A 24,082-nucleotide genomic window follows, 5' to 3' on the forward strand; every position below is an offset into this window, starting at 1 on the left:
AAAAAAAACCAACACGAACGAAGCAAACGAAAAACACAAAATGGAAGCGAAAGAGCTAAAATCGAACCATCCAGCGTGTAAAACGAAACGGCGGACGCGGCGTGTCAGCACCACCAGCCAGTACCATCGGTGCCAGCCAGTCGCCGTGTGGCTCTGACGGGGAGTCTTTCAGCTTAGCCAACCAGCCAGCCAGTCAGCCAGTCAGCCGACCACGGTGGCACTGCTCGGTGGCATCGAGCTAGTGTTTCTGGGTTTTTGGGCGTTCTTCTTCCAGCGCCAAAGTAATGGAAAAATGGGTTGTTCCGAGCTGCACGCAGACCGGAGGCACCCCGGTACACCCGTTCCCCGCGTTCCCCCGAATTGATTGTCTTTGGATCTCACGGATGAAGATTGCGAATGCTGGCGCACACTTCCACACACGCGTCCACTGACAGAACTGACAAATCACAAGCAAAGAGTCACTACTCGCTACACTACTCGGTATGCGCACTACAGCATCGTCCTCTCCCAGCCCCGTTCACGCCCGTACAAGACAAGTGTATTTTGCGAAACAATTGCGAGAAGGAGGAGGTTCGGTTTTCACGAGCGAGATCCATTTGCAAGATAGCGAGCGACGATTTACAGGGCCAAACGGGAATTATCCTGTAAAACGACACCAATCTCGCTCGATACTTCGGTAACAGTACCACGAGTGGGGTTGTATTGGAAGGAAAGAGAACGCAGCTACTAGTTGTTAGGGTGTAAATTTAAGTTTACGGTTTACTGGAGCCTTTTTCTGGCTGGAACAGTTCAGGTGACCGGGCGTTCAATTTGCACTATTTCGACTGGCTTTACTTTTGCCAATTACCGAAGCGTTCTTTTTCCTATTTGTCGTTGCAGCTCTGGTGTGTATATAGTGTATGGAGTCTAGACAGGTGCTTGATCAGACCAACCGATAGTCAGTGAGAGACGAAGGCACCCGAAGGAAAACTGAGGGATGAGCAATCGTTAACAGATCGATTCGCAAAAAAATTATCTGATTCCAGAACACTGTACCTGACAATGGATTGAGAAGTGAACTGTCGGCAGCGACTGAACAACCACGTCAAGGCCAACTGCGAACTGAGCAAAGCTTAATTTATACATCTCAATGTGTCATTATTGTGTGCGGTCGAAACTTTGTTGAAATACAATGTAAGGACATTTCCACATTCCCATATCGGGCATATCTCTCCCCCCTTTTGGCGTTGATGTGTTCTGGCTACACTGTCATAGGGCGTGTTTGTCAGTTGCCAGTTGCGGCGCTTGCCAACTGTTAAATATAATGTAGCGCTTGCATTCCGGTAGGAATGACTGTGGTCTTATTGTGTGTGAATCGAAGCGCATTGATTCAATCTTTAATAACAGGTTGTGTAATACGATGTTCCGATTCATAATGGCCGGTCCTGCCGCTAGGAAAGTTGTTCAAAGCAGGGCAAGAAACGGTGGTTTTATTTAATTCTAGGTTTTTTAAAGTTATTCAATCATAACGTGAGGAGGTAAAAATCGTTTGATTCCAAATTTGATGCAACGTTATGTACTGTGTGTGCGTTAGGGTAGCCCCTTGCCAGCACAATTTGGAACAATTGTTTCACCTTAGATGATGATTTAGAATATATAAAATAAACTGTTCTTGTTGAAGACATGTTTGAAATCTTTGACTTTGTGAAAGATGTTTCGAAGGAAGCTACACGAAAGACATTTTTACAAACTTTGTTCAATCGATAAGGAAGCAACACAACGCAATATTCGCCAATGGCCGAGGACGTGCTGCAAACACCGCCATAATTTAGATCTCGTTATAAGTTTCTCACAAATTGTGCTAGCACGAAAAGAACAGAAACATGCTGATTAATTTACTTGATGCTTACATAAGCTTAAAGATTAAATGTTTCTAAACGTCCTGTCGGTTGATTACAGCAGCTGTTCTTACGGTTTTGTGGAAACCTTGAACGAAAAGTACGTTTTGCCTATTGGTGATATTCTCAGCACCAAGTATCATTACGTGCTATTGAACGATTGCTTTCAGGAAGCTGTTATACCCGGATTCGTTTAAGGGCACCCCAAATGGTTGGTTTGCTATAAGCTGAATGCTATAAGTAAGGTTTAAACCGAATCAATCTAATTTCACGCAGAGCTAAACCCAGGGAAATGTTTTTTCCTGCTAAAAACTTGATCCATTTTTACTTTTCGGGCAAATACGAAGAATTCAATACGAAAATTACACCAAATGGATGGATAGCGAAACTTTGTTTAACATAACGATGCCAAGAATCGGTCTTCAATAATATTGTGACACTGGTTAGACGTTAAGCAGAAGTCATCAATAGCCGCCAATTTCGTTTTGCCATTAAACACATTTCAATCTAAAATGAAGATTGACAGTCGCCGTTCGATCGTTTCGTGAAGTTCATTACCAACCAAGTCCAACAGTCCCGTCGTGGCACCATTCTATGGGGCATTCTATGGAACTTAATGGTCCCAACACTGCTGAATGAACAACAACATTGCGATACAGTTCGTAAAATTTTGCTCATCCGCATTCCTAGACTGCTGCTACTTTCGCCAACGCCAAAAGAGCTTCTCCCTTCGTGTTCGCGTTCGAATAGTTCTTTTCAGAACACAAACTGACCCCTCGTAGCATGGGGGGGTGGGGGTGAGGGGATGAAGGGAAGTTGGTCTGGTGCTTGACAGCCGGAGCCTTTCCATCACCGGCCAAGTCAAGCGGAAGTGAGCCAATTGTATAGACCCGTGGGCCCTCCGGTGAACCCACCTGAATTCCCACCCCACCCCCTCCCTCCCCTTCCTCACCATCATCCCTCTCGTAACGAACCCCATGGAAATGAAACAAAACCCCCTTTTGGGGATCCACCTACGAACAGGGAGTCCTACCACCCCCCCCCCCTCCTCCCCCACCCACCCACCCAAAATCCACCCGGAAATGTGGTTGCGCCGACTGGGCAGAAAAACGGAAAACCCGAGCGAAAAATTTCCATAATCATCCCACGTAGGACATATTTTTCACCAGTCTGACCCACCCCCCCCCCCCCCCTTCCCGGAGGCCACCACTACACCCCCGCCCCTGAGGACTGCTCCAGAAACCAGAAACAACCCAGTATCTACTGAACCGTTTCCTTCTGTGTTTAGTTTCCGTTTCCGTTTCCCGGTTTTCGGAGTTTCTTTTCCACCGCAGCCGCAGCAGGTAGACTGCGAGAGGTGTGTGTGGCCACCACCGAAAAGGAGAGGGCCAGAAGGAGGGGATGAAAAAAGGGGTAAGGGGAGGGTGCAGGTTAATGTTTTTATGTGGATCTGTTTCTCTGTCTTCTGCCCCCAAGCCACAACCGAGCGGAGGGCACTCGAAACAATTGCCCGAGCCCGGGTTTTGCGGGCCGGGTTTTTTTGGCCTTTCCCAACCCATACCACTTGGTCTTTGTGCTGCTGCAAGTAGCAATCATTTATAATCCCAAAACCCGTCCCCTGCTCCGGTGAAGGGGTCGAGCAGCTTAGCGGTTCAATGAATTCGCCTTTCGCCGACCCGCTAACCTCTAATCTCGAGGCTCTCGAGAGACTCGAGGATCGTGAATCGCAGCCATTTTGCCGGTCCTGGACCGAGCCCGGGCCCCACAACGATAAATGTAGTCGATCCGATGATTTAAGGGCATCGCGGGTAGGAAATGGGTAATTAAACTAAATCATCAGCACCTGTGCGTGTGTATGTGTGTCTTTCGGACGAACCTCGTACCCTGCTGCGTCCCTTTTCAAACGCCTCATTAACCCAACGGAGGCCACGGCATAGGGCGCACCGCTCAGCGAATGCCGCTTCGTAATCCTAATTTTTGATTGATGTTTTCAGCACCAGAAATGCTGCGCCATTTCATGGCATGCTAGGTCTTAACGAGGTCTCTCTCTCCGTTCCGATTTTCGAAAAACACTTTCCTACCACAGTTACAGTTCTTCCGCAAGTTACAGTGTGAACGCAGCATGCCATGGCCTCGAGCTAAGTGTGTGTGTACGTGTGTGAGTGTGTGAGGCTTGGCAAAATGTCCCGGCCTCGAGGCCCACACCGACTCCTACGCGTGCCCTTTACGGCCACAGATTGATGCGAGCGCAGCGGTGCCTGATTGCTGTTCGATCGATCGTAAATCCGGTTGACATTCGAGCACTCCGCCGAGCTGCCGGGAATGTGACGCGCGCTCACACCCATTAGCACATCCCGGGTAAGTGCACACTGTTCTGTGCCTTGCCGTGGACACACTAGGACCTTCTAGTCAGCCTACGCACCTCCATCCCCCGTGGAATGGCTTCTGCTTGCTTGCTTGCTTGCTTGCTTGTTGCAATAGACATAAATTGAACTGAAAGCATGATATGGAATGGCTCTGGCATGGAGCATATGCTCCCACGCGCGTAATGTACACACACACACACACACACTCATGTGGTCGATTGAAACTGAATCGAAATCGTAACGGTGTGTGCGCGCGTGGGAATCATGCTCCAGAGTTTCCAGCGTTTGGCATACATAAGGTTCTCTTCCGCCGCTTTTCCCAGGGCTGTGGGCGCGCGACATCAACGATCCGGCCACCTTGCCCCACCGGGTGTCAGAGTAGGCTGCGTTCCTGGTTGTTTGCTGGCAACGATCTCATCGGGGCATCTGGGATGATAGATTTCTGCGCGGTGCAAATGAAAAGTAGGTCACAAAAGATGCTTTTTAATGACGTCATTATGTGCTGTGTCGTCAGGAGTTTGCTTGTTGTGTTGTTCTTCGTTCGTTCGTTCGTACGTTCCGTTTCGTGCCTTGATGTGCAGCAGCAGCAAACGTTGGGAAAATGGTGGATTTATGATCATTTCACTGCTTACGCTGGCATTTCCAATGGGACATGGGTCCGTTTATGCTGGTGTTTTCCACATTTTTGCGTGTGTATTCCTCTCGTTTCGTGTTGCCTTTCCGTCATTCCGTCCCGACCGACGACGACGGCCTTATCCGTTGTCCGTTATCCGTTTTTGAATCCCTCCCTTCCCCGCCTGCCCAAAGAATACAAGAGAGGCCCCGCGGACCGAGTGAAGCGCCGAGTACCACACCACCAGCGACGCGATTGAGCAACGTTTTTGTACTTCAAAAGGCGTACCTACCACCAGCACGATCACCGTGATGATGATGATGATGATGATGATGGTGATGAGCATGATGATGAGAAGGGCACGGAACGAAGGTACGACGGTGGACGGTGATGAATACGTTTGTTCTTTCCCTTCCATCACGGTCACGCGGGTGCCATGGTGGAGAGCATTTTCTTTTGAAACATCACCTTCCACCTCTCCCTTTTCAACAACCCCGCCCCCCTCGAGAGGGGATGCTTTTTGCTGGGAAATTTCGGTGGGAGGCCAAATTGTCCGCTTCACATCTCCGCCTCCCGTTTTTTTCTCTTCGTCGCGCCCTTTTAGGAAAAGCAGCAAAAGAGAAACAAAAAGCAATGAAAGTGAGCACGTGTGCGTGTGTGTGTGTGTGTGTGTGCTGGAGTATACAATCTGAGCCCGGACATGGACAGCCTGCAGCAGTTCCCAGCGCAGATTCACAGGCATCAGCATCCCCCTCACCGAGGAACAGGATGATATCACGTATTTCTCGCGTCTCGAGTCTCGAGTCTCGGATCGAGAGATTTTAATGCTGTACAGTGCAGCATAGTCACAGTGCACAGTGTGCAACACCTTCCAACATGGTCTGCCTGCCAGACTGTCACCATCTGCTGCCGCCAGCGCCGAGTGTAATGTTCTTCTCATTCTTTTTCATCCCCTCTTTCATCCTCATCCACTCATCTCATCATTTTCTCATCATTTCGAGTGCATCCTGATCGAATGCTCCCGATGCTAGTAGTGGGGTGCCTTGTTCCAGCTAGCCAGCTAGCTGTTTCTGTTTCATCTCGACCACCACCAGCAGCAGTAGCAACAGTGGCAGCAGCAGAGGCAGGTGCATAACTTTTGGTCACACCTCGTCGGGGTGAGTCTGCCGCCGGAAGCGTTCGCTTCCGAGGGCGCTCGGAAACAGCATCCTCGTCGTCGTCCTCGTCGACGGCACACCATTACCGCGTGACGTTATCGGAGCAGTTTCAGGATGGATGCACTGGTGCACGCGCTGGTTGCGATTAATGGCCGAGATGCATTTCATTAACACTCTCCCTCGCACAACCCGCGGCGATCAGTGAACCGTGTCCGTGTACGGCGTGCAGCAACAGGAACTCCATCGTGCCCACCATCCGGCTGTAAAGCAGAACCAGGACGACGACGATGATGGTTACGACAACGTACAGACGGGACAGAGAGAGAGAGAGAGAGAGGACATCGTTAACTAGCCCGTTACCGGCAGAAAGGGAAGGGAACGAAACGAGTAGAAAAGTTGTGCTGCGTTTACTGAATTTAATGTGCTTGAACTCCCCCCGGGGGGGAACTGGACACGCGCACGTCACGGATTGCGATTTACATTAAATCTGCACCACCGCCCCCTCACACCTTCACCGGACACCGGTAGCAGTAAAACTGGACCCCGAGCGAGAGGGAATGTTGGTGCAGGAATGGACGGTTGTTTGCTGTGCCCCGGGACGACACAACAGAACGGTGCGGAAATTGAACATTTGTTTCACGGTTTATGAGGGGCAACGCACACTCTCACACACAGACACACAGTCCCGCGCATGACGAGAACGGTAATTATATTGTTTATTGAAAAACAATTGATAACCATCGAAAGGGGTTACAATTCTTTTCATTACATCACACTATCGGTTACTTAAAATACAATTCCACGTGGGAAGTTGGCAAACAAATGTGCGAGTAATGTTTATTTGCGCAACGTGCTTTAATATGATCGGGGGAATTTGCTATTTGCTGACGAAGGTAGGCAGTCACTTCAGGTCAGATTCTGTCGTAGAAATTTCCAGGGCAATGAGGCAGTTGGCAATTGAAATACCAAGCCTAGATTTGTGCTTTGATGAAACATGTCTATCGGTAAGTAGCTCTAGACCTATTCTAAAAAGATGTTGCCCATCGATTGGTAGCTTATGAAGTAGCAAGAAATGTAATTCCAACCCTCATTCACCCATTTCGATCATTAATTTTTCTGCGAATATTAATATTCCAACGTACGCTCTTCTTATTTTGCAGCAGAAATTTCCGCATCAAATATGCCGAGTATGGTTCACATCAATTAAGCGTTATAATTGGGAATCTGATTTGTACTCGACCATTGTCCTCAACATTTGCTTTCAAGCTTTCAATAATCACATCAGACGTAGAGCATTTGACGTCGTTTCATACGTTCTAGACAGTTGAACATGGGCAGCATGGGGCGTTCCATGTATTCATCATGTCAATTGATGACGAAAGGATTCAAGGCATATTCACAATCACTCGCATGTCATGAAAATACTGCATTAATTAGAGTCTATGGTTACATGCTGCTGTATTGTTTGCATGTGCCTTGTACATTGATCGCATTTCCAAAGAACTCTCAATGTATCTCAAAAGGCAATTTCAGTACATACGAACGACATTCTCTAATTTAAGTCATAAGTTGAATCGAAGCAAAACTGACAAAGATATTGATTTTTGATAAACTGCATTTCATACAAGGTTCAATGCATCTCTCTACTTTGAAACGCTTTTCCCAAAACCAATCGTTTTACAAAGTCGGTTACCATCGTAGCATAAAAGCTACTGAACGACTAATCGAACGACTTGAAATTTTCATTACTCAATGTGTTATTTGCGAAGTAGCCCAGTCAATTTTTCATTTAAAAAATATGAGCCTTTTTTGCTTTATTATGCAAAACTTGTTTTTTTGGGGTAAAATCGTAAAAAGCATCACTTTTTCAACTTCAAGCAGCTGACGGACAAAAACTTGGTATATTTGGTAATACCCTACACCATGCCTTATCGATAAGGACATTGGAATTGGAATCGATAAGGAAATTGGACTAAACAGTGCCAGAAGAATCTAAGATATTGTACAAGAAAAATACAATTTCGGGAAAACGTTACTCTGATATCTCAATTGATCCAACACGAAACTATAATTCATCATATAAAATTTCGTATGAAATTGTACTTCAATACGACATTTACAAAAATAAAATTCTATTAATTTTGTCAAAGAAAAACCATGAGAATTGACATTTTTTCCAGAATAATTGTTAGTCTACCCCTAAGAGATCGAATCCCTTACGATTTACACGTACGATGATTCGAAAAGAGTTCTCCACTTCTAGCCATTCGAGACAAGTTATTGAACATCCATCAGTATCTTCCAATTCCGCTTGGGACGAAGTTATGCTTGCTAATAGGTACAATTCTCAACACTTCAAAGTGGTTCCACACGCAATTTATTATACCTCCATCGCAAAATGCCTATAAAGTCCTTAACATACTTTACATAACAACATACGCTAGTCTGCATAAAAAACAGTAATGAGCAATATGGCTTCCCTTCCTTCTCATATGCTGTTTCGCATTCGTATTCAAATCCATTAATTAATGCTCTCCAACACATGCTAGCCGCTTCCGTCGCTACTGCCGCTACTTCTTCGCCAAAAACCGTGGCGAACAAACAAAAGCCACGGTTACATAAGCTGCAGTAGCAACATCCATGCCGTCCTCCCGCGTCAAGGTCCCATTCGTTCGCGGAAAACCCCTTTTCGCCTCCCCGGTTTCTATTCGGGAGCATAAAAGAAAGCAATTGATGTGAGTGGAAGCTGCCAACTACCAGCTGGTCTGTAGCTTGTAGCCGCGGTGGAAACACCACACGAAGAAAAGGGACCGAACCGACTGTCCACCCCGGTACTGCATGCCAACAGTAGTATCATCATCATCGTTTCGTTTCAACGTCAACGTTCTTTGTTGTGCTCGCGTTGTTCCGGTGGCTTTTGTGGGTATCGCGCATCGTGAAGGTTAAAAGTGAAACGCTGCCTCGTGTGAAACCTCGTAGATCCGCATTCCTTGCCCTAGTGAAAGGGATTTCTTTTTTTGTTGCGACTTCTACACCGCACAGGTGTCACCGAACCAAACCGATGCAATCCCGTCGATGCCAAAGCCAAGGTGGCACTCGCTCTTACGCCCACCTAACTGTCCATCGTCAATCTATTGACACACGTGCGTGCGCCCCGAGTTGCTATCTGCGGGCTGCTCTTAACTGATTGCGAATCTAATTGTTATCCATTTGGGGTTTCAACATCAACGAAGAGCATTGTTGCGAACAAAATACAATACCACCTGGTACTACATTTTCTCTAGCCAACCTCAAACATAGACCACCACCACCACTAGGGGCCACACAGGTGACTAAGGAGTTGCCAAAACGGCGGAAACGGAACCGACAGCACAAAGAACGAAACGACGAGAACGAAACCTCTCGCGAACGAAGCGATAAAAATAAATCTAAAACAACATCGGCTCTGTCTTTGGCTGCGCGCTTGGTGAGCGCATTTCACTTTCTACTTTCTTTTTACGCTGGCAGTCCCGGTTTGGCGTCTTGGTTTTAGTTTTTTTTTTAAGTACGAGCATCGAGTGTGCACGAGAGCGAGAGAGCGGAAGCCGCGAAAGACGCGAACTCGCGAGTCATTGCTTCCGTGCAAGGTAGCAAAGGTAATGCTTTCAAGGTCGCGTTCTCCGCCTGTACCGCGACCACCACCAACCTGCGGTTCTAAAATTGGCCACGTTCCACCCTCGTTGTGTTGTGCGGCTTCGCGTGGTTCACACTCAGCGAGTTCCGAGTGGTGGCCGTTGTTTCAATGCAGAAACCGAAAAATGAGGGGAGGACGAGAGATGCAAATAGGCGAGCGGGATCGTGAGTACATTACTCAATCGTAAGCACTATAGACGCGCGTCTGGCGATCTTTCTTGCGCTGGCCAAGCACTGCACTTGCGTAACAGCAAGAAACGATCAGATGCTACGGGCAGTTAACGGACGTTTCAGCCAACCACAACACTCGACCAGCCGGTATTCGCATCTACAACACGACGATCCTCACGAATCCTTCATTTGTTTGGGATTCACGTAACTATGTATATACCAACTGGCAATGTCCGCTGGCAACGACAACCAATGTCGAATGCCGTGCGACAAATACATAGATATACATATAATATAATATAATACAAACATTATCTACATCTTTCCTCAAACCCTATATGCTACAGGACGCAGCATCTTGCCAGGACCAATTCAAATGTTAACGAACTCCGCCATTTATCAGCCGATTTTGAGAAATGAACCAGATTTACTTATGCTGTACAATACAATGTATTAACAATTCACGCAGAGTACAACATCGATCAAATGATCGCCTCTATTAGATAAAAAAGGTGTGTACCTTTTTTGTAGTATTGTGCATTGTATTTGACAATATTTCGGGCGTAATAGCATCAATTTTTGTTCCGATATAAGCTTTTAGTTCTTCGATGGTCTTTGGTTTGCTAGCATTGCACCTTACTCTTCAAATAGCAACACAGACAAAGGTTAAGCGCCACCAAATCCCACAGATTAAATTCAAATCGTCAGTTTACATAGTTTAACGGTTATTTCTAATATTCTGCGCCCCAATTTTATCCTTCATTTATGGCGTTAATCGAAACATGATTAACATATGCGTAGGCTGACAAGAATCTGACCGATTTGTCCAAATAGGTAAAAAAAGGCGGAATTATCCAACATTTAGGTAGAATCCTTTCTAGATGGTGCACTTTGTACTCTTCTATAAGAAGAGTTCTAGTTCTTATAAGAACTATTCTCGAGTAAAATAAAATTACTTCATGGTTTTTATCGTCAACGAATACAATCATCTTTCCAGTATCGATTTCTATAAACGCTTATCCCGAAACCTAAACCACCACGAAAAAGTGAACAACGTTTTACTCACCTGATAAGATGATGACAGGAAAGGATCGCGGTTTTCGTCCATACCGGCCACATCGAGCGGACCAGGGAAACCACCGACACCACTCACACCACCGATTCCGCCGCCACCGACACCGAGGCCACCACCACCACCACCACTGCCACTACCACCGGCCGATAGCGAGCCGAGATTGGATTTGTTCGGGAAGGGTACGGACGTGGTACGCCGGTAGCGGGACGGCGAGTTGGCCAGATTCGATTGCAACGGTTGCAGCGCATTCGATTGATGGTGTCCATGGTGACCATGGTGTGACTGTTGCTGATGGTGCTGCTGCTGCTGTTGCTGCTGTTGATGCAGACTCTGTTGCTGAGCATGATGATGAGATTGTTGCTGCTGTTGTTGCTGCAGATGGCCACCATTGCCAAGACCGTACGGTGAGAGCGATTGGTTGGTTTGCGATTGGTGGGGTGGTTTGCGGGCATGCAGCCCATTCGGCCCAAGACCGGACGGGTTGAGACCGGGCACCGAGCGTCCCCTATTCCAGGACGACAGGGCACTCTGTTGCTGATGCACCTGCTGATGGTGATGATGCTGCTGTTGCTGCTGTTGTTGCTGTTGCTGCTGTTGCTGCTGCTGTTGGGTGGATTGCTGCTGTGACCAGGGCCCAGGATTCGACCAAGAAGGATACGAGTTTTTATATTGGTTTTGTTGTTGCTGTTGCTGCTGTTGCTGTTGCTGTTGCTGTTGTTGCTGGAGCATTGCGTTACCGTGAGCGGAGAGACTGTTCGGTGAGATGCCATGATGGTGGCTGGGGAATCCACCTCCATGGGATGCTGTGATGGCGCGACGTTGTTGCTGATGTTGCTGCTGCTGCTGTTGCTGTTGTTGTTGCTGTTGTTGCTGTTGTTGCTGTTGAGCGGCGACTGCGGCCGCTGCTACTACGGCTCCATTGTATAGATTGCTTGAAAAGTTCTGACCAAACCCACCGAGACCGTTCATCGAGAGATGGCCGGCAGCAACAGCACCGCCCGGTCCGCCGGCCTCATCCGGTCCGGTAGACCAGGGGCTCGAGTGATCGGCCCCGGTCCCGAAACCGAGTCCACTCGGGGCGAGACATCCGTTCATCAGATTCGAGGTGACCGAACTCAGGCAGCTCAAATCGGACGCCTTCAGGCTGAGCTCTTCGGCGACCGATTGCAACTGGAGCTGATCGGCTGCTGCAGCACCGGCCGCTACGGCGGCTTCCAGCAACAAATTGTTGTTCGCACTGTTGGTATTGCCACCATTACCGCTGTTTCCGACTCCGACTCCGACGCTACTGCCGACGCCATTGGCGCTGTGGTTGCTGTTGCTGTTGTTATTGGCAACGATCGAAGGTGACGAGATGCTGCCACCGTTCAGCAGCGACGAAGTGATGACCGTACCATCGTCCCCTCCGGTACCGAGCGCAAGTGAAAGCTCACGAACCGTCGATCCAGATCCAGCACCGGACAGACAGCAACCACCATCGGAGGTAATGGCCGTCGTAATGATGCCCGGTACGGAGCCCATTCCACCACCACCGCCGCAGCTGGAAGCGACCACGCTGGACGTCATCAGTAGACCACCATCCTCGACACCAACACCACTACCATTGGGTCCAGCATTGCCACCACTGCCACCACCACCTCCAAGCGAAGACAGGACGCCATTGTTGTTCTTGCTACCGATCGAGACCGAGGAAGCGGAACCGGACGAGACCGAACCGTCACCGATCGTACCGAGGCCAACGTCCGGTACGACGCCACCGGTGGACGCACCACCACCGCCGCCGACACCGGTGGATGTTGCCATCTCGCCGCCGCCGCCGACGCCGCCGCCGGTGCCGCCGACCGTCGCCGAGGTCAGGTGCTTCATGTTCAGCAGATTGTTGATGCTGAGCGTATCGAGCAGCGACGACGGGTTGGTCACGCACGATTCGTTCGTCAGGACCGAGCTGGAGTACAGGAAGTCACCCATACCGTACACCGTACCGTGTCCTCCCGCCCCGTGTGGAGGGAGGGAACGAGACGAGACGAGACGAGCTGCGAGATCCGAGATATATAAGACTCCTAGAGTCCTTTCCCGCGCCGACAGACCTTGGCCCTCGCGCGCGCGTTTGTTCGCGGACACACGCACACACACACACACGCAGATACCCACGCGCCGGGAATACACACAACCGACCCGACCGATGTCCGACCGGTCGGACTGACGCTTCTTCACTTCACTACAAACGCACCAACGACACTCGACACGACTCGCTCGGCACGCAAATTTCCAATTTCACGAGTTTTACCAAACCAGACTCCCTTGATCAACCTTCTACTCGGCTTCTCCTTCACCTCTTCCTAACCTCTGGTAGAGAAGGAGAAGGGAACCGCACTCATACACTACACGCACGCACGCACGCACGCACTTTACTGGACTGGACACACCAGACTACTAGTGGCCCACCAGAGACCACCCAACAACACCCACTGGGCACGGAAGAGGAGTGTTTTTTCATCAAATCATCACTCAACCAATCCAATCCGTCAGATCCGCGAAGTCAGCAGAGAACACACCAGTAGTAGGCGCTGGTAAGGGGTTACGGGGGGTTAACACTTAACAACACACGAGACACAGCGCACGCACGTTAGTAGGCGCTGCAGCTTCAAATTAGCGTGCCAGTTGAGCGGATTTTTTCGGTGTTTATATTGGCTAGTTGACGAGTTGAGGGGTGGGGGGTGGGGGCAGAGGAGAATTGGATTAAAAACAGATTCCGCAATCAGCGCTAATCATTGTAACAGGTTCCTAACACCAGCACTGGTGGATAAATCTCTCTCTATCACTCTCTTTCTGTCGGCAACAGTTTGTACCCTACACACACACATACACACACACAAACTCAACAAACTCCACTGCTGCTGCTTTCCAACAAACGCTCCGATAATCAACACCTGAACTGTACGAGGACCCCTTTGCTTTTAAATCCTATTTTGCTCCCCCACCAGACTTAGGGGGGTGCGTTTACGTTTAGGTCTTCAGGACTTCAGGCAACACACACACACACACACACACGGCAAAAGACGATAACGTCGACGACGACGACGACGTGGTTTGGCCAGCGACAGACGTAGACACACGGTGCCCGGAGGCAGGCAGCCAGGCAGGCAGGCAGACAGGCGGACAAGGCCCTCTGCGTCAGAGAGCGGTGCGTGTGTGGCGCGTGGCGATCGAACTTGTCCTGAAACGAAGCGACACGAATTGACCACAAAACGGCAGCGCTGGCTCCGTTTTATTCGTTCATCGTCCTGTCGTCCACCAACGGTGCCAACGCCATTGGGAACCCTCGCGAATCGGTGTCCATCGTCGTCGTCGTCGTCGTCGTCGTCGCCATCGTCGGAAAATTCCCGAAATCGAACGAGCGAGCGACCGAGAGTTCGACTCGACACGAGTGCCGGCGGTCGGAGTGCATTCGTCCTCGGCGAGTCACTCAGCACTCGTTCGCCGTGATACATCCGGTAAGTGCATCCTGCGCAGCAGGATGGCAGAAGAGAGGAGCACGGATTGCGAGGGGTGTGTGTGTGTGTGCTGGATGGATAAACAAATTGCGAGACGACGCACGTTTATCCCAGTGGCACCGTACCCTAGTGAACCTGGGTCGCTCGCTCGCTCGACCGATAAAACCTACCACTGTTCGTATCCCGCGGCTTTTGAGTTACCCTCCTGTTAATGCCGTTCGATATGCGCCCCCCTTTTCGTGACGTGGCTCGTCGTGGCCACTCGTGGTTCGACGGGCAGGACAGGGACCGTCGTCACCCAGAAAGGAGCGACCCAAACGGTGTCGCTCACTGCTTCCTCACTGCCTGAGAATCCTGAGAAGCTTTGGTTTGCCTACCATTATTGTAGGCCAATGGTTGCCAGCGCCCCCCTTCCGCCGGTATCCCTTATCTCCCCACACAAAAACACAAACACACGCACACAACGAAGCGCACACACCGGGTATGGTGCGTGGTGTGCGTGTGGCCATTGTGGGGACTTCTTCTGGGGTATTGGATGCGTCTAGACGGTTTGTGCTCTAATTGTTCGCTCGCTCGCTCGCTCTCTCTCTCTCTCCGGCTGCGACACACGCTGCCTACTGACGTCAGTGGAGTTGAGGGCCACCACGCCACGCCACGCCATGCCAAGCGCCAGGCGGCCGAGCTGGTCGGAAAACAGGCCTCAACCCTGTTCCGAGGACCCGGGGCCGCAACCTCAAGGGGTGCGGTTACGGAGCGATTGCGAAATACATACACACACACCGAGCACGGGGGTTGAAGGGAAGCCGGGAGGCCGGGTGGTGGTGGTGATGGGCATGCATAATGATAGGAAATTTTCCGCCCATGATTGATGCGTTCCGGCGCGGCCACTGTGGCCACCGCTTTTTGTGACATCAAACGAAAGCAATCGGAGCAACCGGGACGAAGCAAAAAAAAACCTCGACACTCCGGCCTGGAACATAAAAAGCTGGAAAAATCAAAACGCCTTTAACGCGGTAGCCATTGATCGTCGACGATGACGACCATTACCATCCCCACCCCCGGGAGGATGGGTGCTGTCGACCTTCTGACCAATCGACCGAACCGAATATGGAACGATTACATACATATTTTATGCTATGTGCTGGGGGGGATGATGAAATTAGAAATGACTACGCGGGTGGATTGTAGGTTGTCTCGTCTCGGAGTGGGATACATTCTTGCTTCATTCATAATTCCTCTCCGTGGCGGGCTTGGCATTGGAAATAACGTGGAAACAACCACTACTAGTGGTGGTGTTGCTTCCTTTCCTTCCAACAACCAACCAGCTGCTGCCCTCGGGGCTAGCATAATTAAGCGTTTATTAATGCGTTCGAACGTAAACACCGTTAATGCTGTACGAGCAGCATTTTGGGCTAGCCACAGCACACCCGACGCAGGTATATTAACGGTAAAGGTACGTCGTGGTACGCATAATTATCCATGATTACACTACTAGCCCGCGACTCGCTCTGTACTAAGCTACAAATAATGAGACGGCCAAGTGGAGGGATGCCAAGAGAAAGGGGGGGGAGAAGGGATCGATTTAGGTCACATTTAGCCATCGTTACTCGGCTGGCTGCACTGGAAATGGACTGATTGAAGACTGAACGCAAGTCGTGCATTCGCTTCGTTATCGAAAACGGTTGCACTAGGTATCAGTTTTGAAAAAAAAAACTAATTCTTTTGTTATCGTTAGCTCATCGGAACGGCCGCTGCCGGTATTATTCAAGGTGGTTTGTTAAAGAGTTGAGTTTCACCAAATGTCAAGTGAAATCTGTAAACAGTTTTAAGCGTAGCACCACCATGACCACTACCATTATCACCGATATACACGCACACAGGCCAGTGACGACGACGACGACGACGACGACGCCACTATAGGCAACATTTCCTAACGCCAACAAACGCCGTACCGTAGAGCGTGGCGTGAGGGAATTTCTTGAACGCACACCAAGTGCTTCTCTTCTCTTACATCCACATGCACGACGCAAAGGTTTGGCACGTGCCTTGGGAAAATGAGTGTCCGCGAGAAAGAAGAATGGGGAACTCGGTATCCGTATCCTCGAACGGAGGAGCTCACTCCCTTCTGCACTCATTTTCTTTTGCTCCATACGAGAGCGAGAGAGATGAGTTCTCACGGAAAGTGAGAATGGATGGAAAACTGCGACCGAAATAATGCTCACAGAACGCGCTCTCATCTCAGCTACAGAGAGAGAGAGCAAAGGAGAGTTGCCAAATCGCGTTGTCAGCGGTGCCAACCTTGCAGGATGAAAATTCGGTTGGAGGAAAATTTGTATTTCTTGTCAAATATCAGAGGTCCCACTGCGGTTCAGCTCACGCTCACATGCGGCTTTCTCGCTTTCTCACCCTGCACCACTGGATGTATCTGCACTGTTCACACACTTTTCATTCACAGCACTCGGTCTGGCTGTCAGTTGAGGCTGTTGGTTGCTGTTGTTGCTGTTGCTGGAGGAGTTGCTTCACTCTAGTGTCCTTAGCCAGTGTTGTAGCTCTGTCGCGCTCACACTTGCCCACTTTTCTCACCTACTATACTCACTCTCTCTCTCTTTCTCTCCGGCTGTGTTTTCTGTCCCGTAATCAAAGTCATTGAAAGATTGATCAACGCACATTGCAATGAACACACTCTCAGCTGGTCGACGGCGTCGATGATGGTTACTAAGATGGCAAATGACACACACACTGTACACCGTTCTCGTTCATCGCAAACCATTCATTTTTCACCGGACAGGTAGGCGAAGTTCAGAACTGTCAGACAAACACGGGAAGGGCTATTTTTGGATGCTGAAACAGTTGGTGTTGTGTTTGCCAGCATATTATCAGCCTTGATCAGCAGCCAACCTCCCTATCAATGCAGTAACCATTGCAACCAAGCACAACAAAGTAGCGGTGCTTCGAATTGAGGGCCACCAATAGGACTTTGCCGTGACTGACCACTGGCACTCGGTGTAGCCATATATCGATTGTCACGAAGAGTGTGACGTTATCGGTGCACATAAAACAAACATGTTTTGCAACACCGCTGGTGCCGCTACCGTGGCCAACCAGAACGCACAACGTGTGTATTGTCGACAGCATTTGACGCCAAAAACACGCGCACACACACACCGACCTTTAGAATCACCTAGATAAAAACAACAACAACAAACAAACGCCCAACAATTAAACCCCATTCAGTACTGTAACTCGTAGCCAAACTACAGCACGCACACGACACAAACTATACCAACATACGACGACACCACAGTAGCATACAGCATGCTGCTGCTGCTGCTTTTGCTGCCCTCATATCACACCGAAATGAAGCGGACAGAACAAGGGGCGGGGAGGGGGGCGTCACATGGTGATAAGCGGTGTAAACGCAACGCATGACCGACGCGTAACATAGCAGCATTGAAACGTTACGTGCGCTCGGTGGCCAGCCAGCACACGCTGGATGAATGGTGGTTGGCCCCTTGATGCCATCGACCGGTAGCCACCGGTTCAAACGGCCAAGGCACTAGCCTGGCCGGCAGGTGGCCACCCAAAAACAGGGGGGGGGGGGGGGTGCAACAGAAAGATGCGGCCCAGGTTTGACTGCCGCCGGGAAACACCGTGTTTCTCCATTGCACGCGCAATCTCTCTCCTTCTCTCTCACACACAAACACACAGCCAAGCGTGCACGCAAGCAAAAGCTCCAACAAGCTGACACCAACACCAACGGGGTCGAACGGAGGTTCTAGCCAGCCAGCCAGCCAGCCAGCCAGCAGCGACCGTCCGGTTCTGCATTTGCTGCTTGCAAAGCTGCTTCCCTGGCGACGACACTTGACGTCTGGGACGCTGGGACCTAGTACCGTATTCGCTCGCTCTTTCTCTCTATCTCTCTGTCTTTATCGCTCTTCCTCGTAGACTGTTGCACCCTCCCTCAACGCAGCCAGAGACTGCGAGCCCACCTTCCCCCCACCTTTCACCTTTCTCCTTTGAAACGAACTTTGACGTTTGTGAGCCCCGGATTTCCATACAGCTCAATGCAAACGGGGGGCCGACTGCTGTCCGGACTGCTCCGTTGCCCTTTTGACATTCTTCGGTACCACCTTCGCCAGTGCTGCGCTACATACTCTCGTGTTTCACGAAGAACACAACAACATCTCGCTAGTGTCCGGGAGTCCGTCCGTGTCACGAGAGTTTAACGGAGTAGGCGAAGCGAAAAAAACAGGCGAACTTGAGAAAAAAAAACCAACACACGACCGTAATGGCATCACGAGTAAACACAATCGTTGCTGTCGTCGCCACCGTGTCTCGGTGCTGGTGTGGTGGTGGTAGCACGTACAACGTATGTGTTTTGCGGGGTTTTAACCTTCTTTTCCCTTTTACTTTGCACTCCCATATGTGTCACCGGACACACGGACACACACACATACCCACGGAAACTACTACCCCGGAGTGGCCCGGAGTTCTAGTCGCTGCGAAAGATTTGCCAATTGGCCGATATGCTAGATTGTCGATGGCGAGGCAGAGCTGTCACCTGCTGTCTGGTGGCCCCACTGGCTAACGCTACACCTGCCCTCGCTACACCTGGCTACCACACACGAGCAGAACCACACCACACCGTTGGCTACTACACAACAAGTCACACAGACACACAGAGAGAGAGATTCAGCCACCTCTAGTAGTAACCATTACCCCCCCGATTGACCGATGGGCACAGAAAGCACACCCGGCACACCTCACACACAGTGCTACTGCAACTTTGCTGCTACTGCTGCTGCTGCTGCTGCTGCTATTGCTGCCCGCTGCCGTGCTCTTCCCTGTTCCTGTTCGCACAGAAACACTTGCTTATGCGTACCCGGGGTGGTATGCGGTTCTGTTCACACTCGAAACGCGTCTGGTCACTCGTGGCACCTTGCGTGATGCTTTCTATGAGCGACCTGCCACTGTCGCTCGCTCCTTTGCTTGCTTGCTTGCTGGTGGAAAACCGAAGCGAGAATTTTCCACCCAACGGCAAACGCGTCACACACAGACACACACACGCGCGCGCGGCCGCGAAAAACAGGAGAAACACACATACACACACGCACACGCGGATACTAAATACAGAGTATTCGCATTTTAATGTCGCTCTGTAGTCGCTCTATGCTCACTAGAGGAACTCTCGGGGGAAGAAACTCAAGCGCTCGCCGTCGATCGCACCTTAGTCCATCCCGGTAGGGTTTACCATACCATACGGCACCCTCACCGTGCGGGGTGGAATCCGGTGCGCATGCCAACACAGCAGCTGTTATCAGCCAAAAAATCGGTACCATTGCATCACTCAGGACTCTCGGTTCAGTGGTGGGTTCATTCGGGTTTGGCAACTCGGAGTGGCAAGCAACGTCTCGTTGCCCAACAACCAACGGCGCCGCCAACTTGGATACTCAGCGAACGGTTTATGAACGGAGCAGCACCAGAACCGAAACCGAATGCCGCACACGCTATAAGCGATAAGCACCATATTGTAGGTTTGTATCTCGCAGAATGAATAAACGAAAGGAAGAGAGAGAGAGAGAGAGAGAGAGAGAGCTCACACACGCTCTCCTCTTTCGCTATTAAGGGGTAGTTTTCGAGCGTGATACGGGGGTTGATTTCGAAATTCGAAAACACGAACCCCGCGCACACACACACACACACAGGCAGCTCTCTACTTGGCTTCGGCTTTGAGTGAATTCGAAAATAGCTCGCTCCACTCGCACCGTCCACACGTTTCGTCACGTCGGTTCGTAACACACGGAGCGCGATTCACTTTTCGCGGTGGGGAAAAAGGAGGAGAAAATGCCGAACGCCAACGCGCGTTGGGCGGCTACCCGAAAAAAAAAAACCGTCACCTCAACTCGAGTCCTAGACTCGACTCCGGGCTCAGGATCAGGGCTCTGCGCCAACAGTTCGCAGTAGGCTGGGCGTTCGATTTGAAAACCTGGAATTTGAAGCATGAAATCAAAATACCAAATCCCCTAAACGGACCGATTGCTCTCTGAATGTGTGCATTTTTGCATTCAAATAGAGACAGGTTTTCAGTATTTTTTTTTTGCATTCAAACAGACAAGAATGCATAAACGAATGAATAAAAAGCTCAGCTTCGCTTCGCTTTTAATGCTCGTTCACCAGTCGAATCGAGCAGCATGGGGCCATTTCGGGTACCTTCCGCGTGTGTGTGTGTGTGTGTGTGTGGGGGCTGCCTTCCTTTTCCCTGCCGACCCCCGAGTGCATCACCACAAATCATTATTCATTAATTAAATTCCTTCGGCCGCTCGCACTTCGTTAGTATGCAAATGCATTCCAGTTGCAGTATCGATATCCTCCGAGGGGGGGTCGCCATCCAAAAATGTCATACAACGTGGACAGCACATTCTATGACAATCGCAGCAAACAGTGCACTCCCCTTTTGGTGGCCTCCTACCTACGCACCCTGTACCAGTGACAGGGTGGCAGAGCAAATTGTGCTTCACATGGCCATGTGTGTGTATGTGTGTCGGTGTGTGCCGGACCAAATGACGAAAGGACGTGGCCAGTACAAATTGCCTCCGATTTTCAAGCAACGGAGAGCACAATCCACCCCTCCACCCTTTCCAGTGTACATCGTACATCTTGCTTCTTCTTTTTTTTTTGTTCCATTTCCTTCGCTTTTTGCATCCCAATTCAGTTCATTTAGCTAAGCATCACTATCATCAACCTCGTCATCCATCTCCCGTGACTGACACCATTTCAAACAAACCGTCTGGGTTGCAGGCAGTAGATGGCATGCAAGCTTCGCTTCGCTATTTCAGATCCCTTTGGCTAACAGGAGCAGACTGCAGCGCCATGCCGGAGTGGCGCTCGAAAGCGCCATTAAAGGTGAGCCGCGAACGACTAACGCCACTCGTGAAGCTTAACCGCAGCGCTACGTTGGCGTACGCGTGGTTTCCGGTCGTCCGGGGACAGATTCTTTTTTTTTTTTTGTTATGCTGCGAGAATTAATTGAAGCAACTTGAAGTACAGTCGCCACTGTGACACACACACAGACACTCTTCCCCACTGCAACCGGAACCGGAACTATGTATGCGCGCACGGTCGTCATCACACATGCAAATCGTCGCCATACAAACAAAATGAAAACAACAGCGTAAAAAAAACGGAACGGAACTGTAGCAAACGGCAAACGGATATAGGACAGGTCCGGACAGGTTGGCAGTCTTCTCACCTTACTCACAGCCCCCCACCCCTCCCCATCCGTGCAAATAAAGCACTCCGGTGCAGCAAGAAACCTCACTTCAGCAGACGCCAGCACTCATTTATAATTTTATAAGAGACTGGCCAGATACGCTTCTCCCTACCCTCAGAACCGAGGGAAAAGATAAGCAAACGTCAGTCGGCACATACCAACACCCGGTCCTCCGCGAAACAGATTCCGAAACCTCGTCGCAAACACGGTGGCGTCAGAGTGCGAACCGGTGTGCAGACCCATTAATAGGTGTAAACCACTATTTCCACCAACGTGCAGTGCAAGTGAAGCAGCGACTATCGAAGAGTAGGCTGTGGAATACGGAAACACAGATTTTCTACCTGGAACCTGGGAATCTGGAATTTTAACGGTTCTCTTTTGTTTTTGGCGAACCCCGGGAATACTAACCAGTATTCAGGAAAACAATTTAGAATAATAGATAATAGACTTAATCGCAACCATTTTGGGAATACGCAGCACTGCGATCTAATATCATAAATCATTTAAATGTCATATCTTCACGGAATGGATGTCGTGGTATTTTAAACACTCTTTTACCTTAACATTAGCAATCATTCGCTCTCTTTCTCACTCCTTATCACCCTCTTTCTGTCGCAAATGGACACATTTCCAACTTCCACCTGTGCGAACACAGCGACCAGTTCGACTAGTTCGCGAACGCGCTGGCGTCACGGGCGGGACGACACTAATATGCGCCGGAAACGGCTCAACCGAAAACTTATTGCAAACGCTGGCCGTGGCCACCAACTCTGTGTTACTCGTCCAGCAACCTGTGTGTGAGCGAGCGAGAGGACCAGTAATGGAGGCGCACGGTAATGGAGGCGCCCGCCCCTAAGTGGCACAACGAACGCACGAATGCTAGGTTCTGTTTCAAATGGTTGCACTCGTACATAGTTGCACTGCGGTGCGCTGGTGCTGGGACTCGTTCGTTCCAGGTACTGGCCGGACACTACTGCCAGCCAGGAAGCTGGCACCACCGACCGAGAAATAGCAGCAACAGCAGCAACAGCAGCAGCAACAGAAATAGTACCAACAGTAGCAGTAGTAGCGGAGGTAGTAGCAGTAAATAAATACCTATTAACAAACTGTACCGGAACCACCGGTGTATGTCTACCGGGGGGGGGGGGGGGGGGGGTGTCGCGTGGACGTTGAGTGCAATATTTTGGACACGGTAACCCCCCCTTCCACCCACCTCTATTAAGATACAGACACACGGGAACTACATTCGCGGCGACGCGGCGAGTACCAACACCCCCTTTTTAAGGGAGGATCCAGCATCCGCAATAACTACTGCTACTGCTGCTACTGCCTGGACCTGGTTCGCATACGGAAGCGTGTGTTTGTTCGCTGCCGAGATAAAACAAAGTTGTCGTCACAGTTTGTTATGCTGAGGGGGGAGGGATTGCCACGAACGCACCCTTATTCCTCCACTCCTCCCCGGGGGGTGGGGCAAGGGAAATGGTGCCTGTCTAATGGGTGGCACCACCACCATGGTGGCCAATTGCAAACTTTCCCACAAACCACCACGGGAAACCGGAAACTAAAACTACAAACCCGGTGAACCAGTGCCGGACGGCGCGGCCGGAAAATTGAACGGAATCCATTAAAACTATTTATTTTTCTCATTTGCTGCGACCACCGAGACTGCGCTCTGGTTGTCGCAACCATGACCACGATCGCGTGATGTATGTGTGTGTGTGTGTGTGCGTGTGTGAAGCTTGGGAAGCGGGAAAGATTTATGAAGATACATTATTTGACAATTATGCAAATTATGCGGGTAAGACTGCGCGAACACGATGTGTGCGTGTGCGCGTGAAACGCAAGTGCCCCCTCCTGGAGGACAGGAAGTGTGGCAAGTGATTATTGCAACAGGGAGTGTGGTTCACCCCTCGACATACACACACATACACACACGCACAGAGGCAACATAAGGCCGGTTTGCTGTGATCGTTAATGGTCGGTAATTAAATCACCATCTTGCCAACCGGCCAGCACGGCATCGAAGTGTGCATCGACCTTTTGCAGCGCGATTGATAGGACCAAAGATGTGGAGGTTGTATGATTTTCGAGAACGCAGCACATCCGGTACGATGCGCGCCCTCTCTCTCCTTTTCTCTCTCTGGCTGTCCTGTGCCAAATGTGCATTCGATCGACCCAACCGGCGGTCGATGGGCGTTTTTCGGGGAAGGGAGGGGTCTGGATTAATCAGCATTAATTCCGTGTGCCAAGCCGTATGTGACATGACTTCCGTTTCCGTTGATAGGAAAATAATTTCATGCGCATCGCGGACGTGCTTTAGTTTTAGCGAAATCTTCTCGTCCTCTCCCTCGCTGTCCCTCGTACTCGTACTGCCCGCGAAAGTGCCG

At 50.1% G+C, this 24,082-nt stretch overlaps 1 protein-coding gene across 11 annotated transcripts in view; it reads right to left on the bottom strand.

Annotated features, from left to right (window-relative positions):
• The window catches only part of LOC125949255 (cytoplasmic polyadenylation element-binding protein 3-like), a 247,030-nt gene extending 227,107 nt beyond the window's left edge, over positions 1–19,923 (bottom strand). Inside the window, exons 1-2 of one of the 11 annotated variants that reach the window (XM_049676126.1) lie at positions 19,762–19,923; positions 10,923–13,622 (exon numbers count right to left, since the gene is read on the bottom strand). In XM_049676126.1, coding sequence (XP_049532083.1) covers positions 10,923–12,899 — 1,977 coding nt within the window. In that variant the 5' untranslated portion in view covers positions 12,900–13,622; positions 19,762–19,923. Of the gene's footprint in view, positions 1–10,922; positions 13,623–18,452; positions 18,521–18,555; positions 18,857–18,882; positions 19,005–19,187; positions 19,326–19,363; positions 19,380–19,681 lie in introns of those variants that run through there. The other 10 variants (XM_049676131.1, XM_049676134.1, XM_049676133.1 and 7 more) reach the window with 10 other exon arrangements.
• Positions 19,924–24,082: the final 4,159 nt, after the last annotated feature.

The sequence above is a fragment of the Anopheles darlingi genome, chromosome 2 (assembly GCF_943734745.1).
Source record: "Anopheles darlingi chromosome 2, idAnoDarlMG_H_01, whole genome shotgun sequence".
Classification (NCBI taxonomy): domain Eukaryota; kingdom Metazoa; phylum Arthropoda; class Insecta; order Diptera; family Culicidae; genus Anopheles; species Anopheles darlingi.